This window comes from Papilio xuthus, unplaced genomic scaffold (assembly GCF_000836235.2).
Source record: "Papilio xuthus unplaced genomic scaffold, Pxut_1.1 DF828142.1, whole genome shotgun sequence".
In the NCBI taxonomy this organism is placed as follows: Eukaryota; Metazoa; Arthropoda; class Insecta; order Lepidoptera; family Papilionidae; genus Papilio; species Papilio xuthus.
Window position 1 is genome coordinate 5,841,964 of NW_013530507.1, and position 4,250 is coordinate 5,846,213.

The 4,250-nt window shown below is 32.8% G+C and overlaps 2 protein-coding genes across 4 annotated transcripts; both read right to left on the reverse strand.

Annotated features, from left to right (window-relative positions):
- Positions 1 to 189: 189 nt before the first annotated feature.
- On the reverse strand, positions 190 to 2,814 carry LOC106114031 (putative deoxyribonuclease TATDN1). 3 transcript variants are annotated; one of them, XM_013307104.1, is made up of 6 exons: positions 2,642 to 2,814; positions 2,184 to 2,363; positions 1,796 to 1,979; positions 1,141 to 1,344; positions 634 to 843; positions 190 to 293 (listed from the first exon to the last, which is right to left on the reverse strand). In XM_013307104.1, exons 1-6 carry the CDS (start codon positions 2,673 to 2,675, stop codon positions 194 to 196), a joined length of 912 nt encoding a protein of 303 aa, XP_013162558.1. In that variant the 5' UTR covers positions 2,676 to 2,814; the 3' UTR covers positions 190 to 193. The 3 variants fall into 3 exon arrangements, with proteins under 3 accessions (XP_013162558.1, XP_013162559.1, XP_013162560.1); XM_013307105.1 differs by having other exon boundaries at positions 2,184 to 2,373; XM_013307106.1 differs by having other exon boundaries at positions 2,184 to 2,388.
- A 454-nt stretch (positions 2,815 to 3,268) lies between these two features.
- LOC106114038 (antichymotrypsin-1-like) lies at positions 3,269 to 4,236 on the reverse strand. Its single transcript, XM_013307115.1, has 3 exons — positions 4,025 to 4,236; positions 3,766 to 3,898; positions 3,269 to 3,567 (listed from the first exon to the last, which is right to left on the reverse strand). The coding sequence occupies exons 1-3, from the start codon at positions 4,199 to 4,201 to the stop codon at positions 3,437 to 3,439; spliced, it is 441 nt and encodes a 146-aa protein (XP_013162569.1). The 5' UTR covers positions 4,202 to 4,236; the 3' UTR covers positions 3,269 to 3,436.
- Between the last annotated feature and the right edge of the window lie 14 nt (positions 4,237 to 4,250).

Consider the following 4,250-nt stretch of genomic DNA (forward strand, 5'->3'; position numbering starts at 1 on the left):
TGATGCTGCACATATCTGAGCAAGTCAAATATATGTGTGAAGTCAAACCGCACTGAGCCAGCATTGACTAACTTAGTGTACGCTCCGAGTCCCTCAGTAGAGACGTACAGTGAGCTGATGATGATGAATGTCACAATGAAAGTACGTTTTAGAAAAAGAAAAGTGAACAAAATCTTTTGGTGTATTTACTTATTTATTTGCTGAAAAACAGTGTATTGGTATTATTAAAAATAGCTTCTGCCAATTCATCAATATTTTCTTTCCGTACGGCTGCTAAAATTTCTAGTACTTGTCTGAAAAAGAAATTACTCAATTAAAAATATTAAAAAAAAATCACTCGGGATTAGAAAGCAATTCCAACATTAGTTCCTTATTAACGCAAATAGGAGTTAATAAAAAAATAATATTACATCTCTCAATATATAATACTAGCTTTCACCCGCGACTCTGTCCGCACGGAATTAAAACAAAAACTTAGTAGGCTGTGTTTTTACAGACTATGTTCTACGTGTATGCCAAATTGCACCGAGATCAATGCAACTGTTCTGGAGATACCTTCCGATAAACATAAATACATCCAAACATTTGCATTTATAATATTAGAAGATTTTATCAATAAATTAGTATACTTACACGATATTTACAGGTTCATTTCTTCCTTTCACTTGATTACCAGAATCTATAGAGTATTTCTCCTTCTTTACCGCAGTGAATTTAGTCACAACATGTGTATAACCAGGATGAGTTGGTTTCACTTCACACCATGGACAATCAGTCTCTATCATCAGACGGTCTTGTGGTATTTTCGTCACAACTTCTAAATTCTCTTTTGTTCTTAATGAACTGAAAATATTAAAATTATAAAGTTGTTAGTTTGGATGTTTTGAAATTATGAGTGGACATAAAATCAAATCGCACGGTATTAAAAAAAAAACATTAGTAGACTATGTGTTCTTCCATACTGTGTTCTACATCTAAACCAAATTTCACCAAGATCCATGCAGCCATTCTGGAGATACCTTCTAACAAACATCTATCCATTCTAAATATATATAAATCTAAACATTCGTAATTTTAATATTAGTAAGATTTCTCTACTATTTTTATACACTTTTAATAGCAAAATATTGTAATATTTACCATCCATTAATACCTATATACATTCCTAACTCCAATATCTTCTCAAGAGCATCCTGCGGACCATCAAATGAATGCACAACTCCACCAACAATGTCATCTTTGTTCCTTTTCAAGACATCCACTAAGTCATCAGCCGCAGCTCGGCAGTGGAGAAATAATGGTAAATTGAATTCTCCACTTAGTTTCAACTGATATTCAAAATATCTGTAACAATTTAAATTTGGAAGTAATTTATTGTAAGCCTATTTATTTATATTTATTCTGCGCTAAAATACAAAAGTGTATGTATAACCAGTAGTTGCCTGCGACTGTGTCCGCGCGAATAAAAAATAGCCTATGTGTTCTTCTAGGTTAACGTCTATGATGTTCTGAAGATACCATCTAACATCCAATCCACATATCTTATCTTTCGCATTTATAATATTAGTAAGAAGATGAAATATTGTCTCAAGCTTAAACTTTTCTACAGCTGTAAATGTTTTTCAGAGATTTACCGGAACAAAATGAGGCAGACGAAAATTGTAAAAGATTATATTTTGGGATATCTACCGTATACATACTCATATACATGTAGTAAAAACTGCTATTTCAACATTACCAACAGTCCAATTTTATTTATATGTACAGATAAGTAAATTTAACTTTTAATGCTCACTTAAGTTGTATATCTTTTTCACAAAAGTGCAGTCTTTCGTAATCTAAGCCGCATTCTCCTATCGCTACAACTTTCTCTCTGTGGTTTGTTATTACATCTCTGAGGTCATTCAAGTATGTTTCAGGGTTTTCAACAAATTCATTACATCTTGTCGGATGACATCCAACTGTTGCATACAATCTCGCTGAAAAGACAAGAACATTTGGCTGAAAAACGATTTTATTCACATTTTTACATAAGTCTATAAAAAACATTTAATTATATGAACATGATTATTTTTAAATCTCTCTTTATTCTCATTTTTGTAAGGTCTTTAATCCTCACATACTTATTTGAAATAAATTACAGGTATGTAGATATCGAAATTAGAAAAAAAAACAATGCTTACAATCCGTGTAAGACAAATCAATTGCTTTCTTGCTATCGATTAAACTGCCTCCCGTAATGATCATTTTACACATGCCATTGGCCCAGCTCCTCTCTAGCACCCTGTCCAGATCCGGTTCATGCTTCTTAGAAGTGTGGTAAACTCCTTGATACATCTCATCTGTGAGATTGGCTCCGATATCTATGAAAATCTATTCTCATAAATCCTTAAAGAATCAGCATACTTTTGATGTAATAAATATAACGTAGAATAATATTTAATGTAGGAAATTACTGAATTGCTTTATGTTTAAATTACAGACTTATTTAGTTGGGACCTAAATGGGCAATATCTTTAAAAAAAACGCAATTGTTATAAAAATTATTCTTTTAATTTCATGAAATTTATTGTACTTTAGTAATTCATTTAACAAAACTTTTTAAATAGGTACAAATATGTGTGAAACTAAAGTTTATTACCAATATATTTCCTTATTGAAGCCATTCTTCTCATTAGATTAATTTTACACTTCTGGATTATTCGTATCTGCTATTAACTTTATAAATTATAATATTTTACAATAAAAATATACTTAAAAACAACAATTTTTTTGATTCTAACCTAAAAGGAGATCTAAATCACAACTATGACATTTCATATTTGACACTGACACTGACATTATCAGATATCAAAGTACTGCCATTTACTTTCCAATCTTCAATCAACTTCAAAGAGGAGTAATGTAGTCTTACAAAAGCAAACGTGATTATTTACTTATTTATACTTACAATTAAAACATTTCTTGGCAATGTTACATATAATCCTTCTTTATTAAAACCTTGTTTTAAACATCGTTGGTTAGTCGTAAGTTCATATATGTTACCACCGAGACGCTCAGTGCCTTGGTAGGATGGATAGGTAGGTAGTGAGGGGTGACTGGCCTAGTAGTCACCATTCTAGTACCAGTGCGTTGATTTCACACATATTTATTTTCTTTGCATACATGTTGCAGAGTCATCATTCATTAAATGGTTTTATCGATAAAATAATTCTTTATAAAGTGCAACGATTTTTTAAGTAAATTCGGATATAATTCACAATAAAACTAATTGTATATTAAGAATTTATTGTATTTCCACATATTGTCGTTACATTTTTTAACTTATTTATAAAACATTTGTTCGTAATTCTGATAGTAAAGCAATGAATATGATATTTGTAGGAGCCTTGTACTTCTTTTTATATCTTTATTATAGGTTATCAGTTGATGTAGTTTAGTGCGTGTATGTGCCGGCAAAGAGTACGATGTCCTGGTGCAGGATGGCGTACAGGAAGGGTCGGTCCACCTTGAAGGGCAGCGGCGGTGGCGGCTCCGAAAGCAGTGATGTCGCCACCAGTACAAGACCTGTACACATTATGACTCAGATAATTAGACTTCTGGATATCATAACTTTAAGGGAATATTTAAGCTTTCGATATTTCTATTATATAAATAATCTCGATATGTAACAATACGAGATCACTTACTATCTTATTTTTTCTTTTTTAAGACTTCAAAAAGCAGTAAATATTTTTTATTAATCTTATAGAGATTGTGTTATACCAGTGAATGCACCAGCAGTGGCGCCTTCTTCGTCGACTTTGACAAAAGCCTCCTGGAACACTTCGGATACCTCCAACCCTTGTCCTTTCACAATTCCTTCAGCTTGCTGATTGAATATGCTGCTTACACCTTCCTGAAAGAGATAAATCATGTATTTTAACTATTAGCATTTCATTAAAGTAACAACTTACAACCACAGTTTCCATTCCATAATTCCTTTTACCATATTTCATGTAATATAAGTTTATAAGAAATTTACCTTTACCAAGACGTTTTTCAGATTGAACTTTGATTTGACTTCGAACTTGGGCATGTCCACGTCCACGTCCTGTCCGGGCGGGCTCATAGCGAACACATCTTCTAATACTCCCTTCTGCGCCAGCTTGTCCAGCACCGCCGGCAGACCATCCACAGCATCCGGTAGCACCACCACCATTCTGAAACCTGCCTCTTTATACGGCAGCTCAATCATCTGGAATTATTGT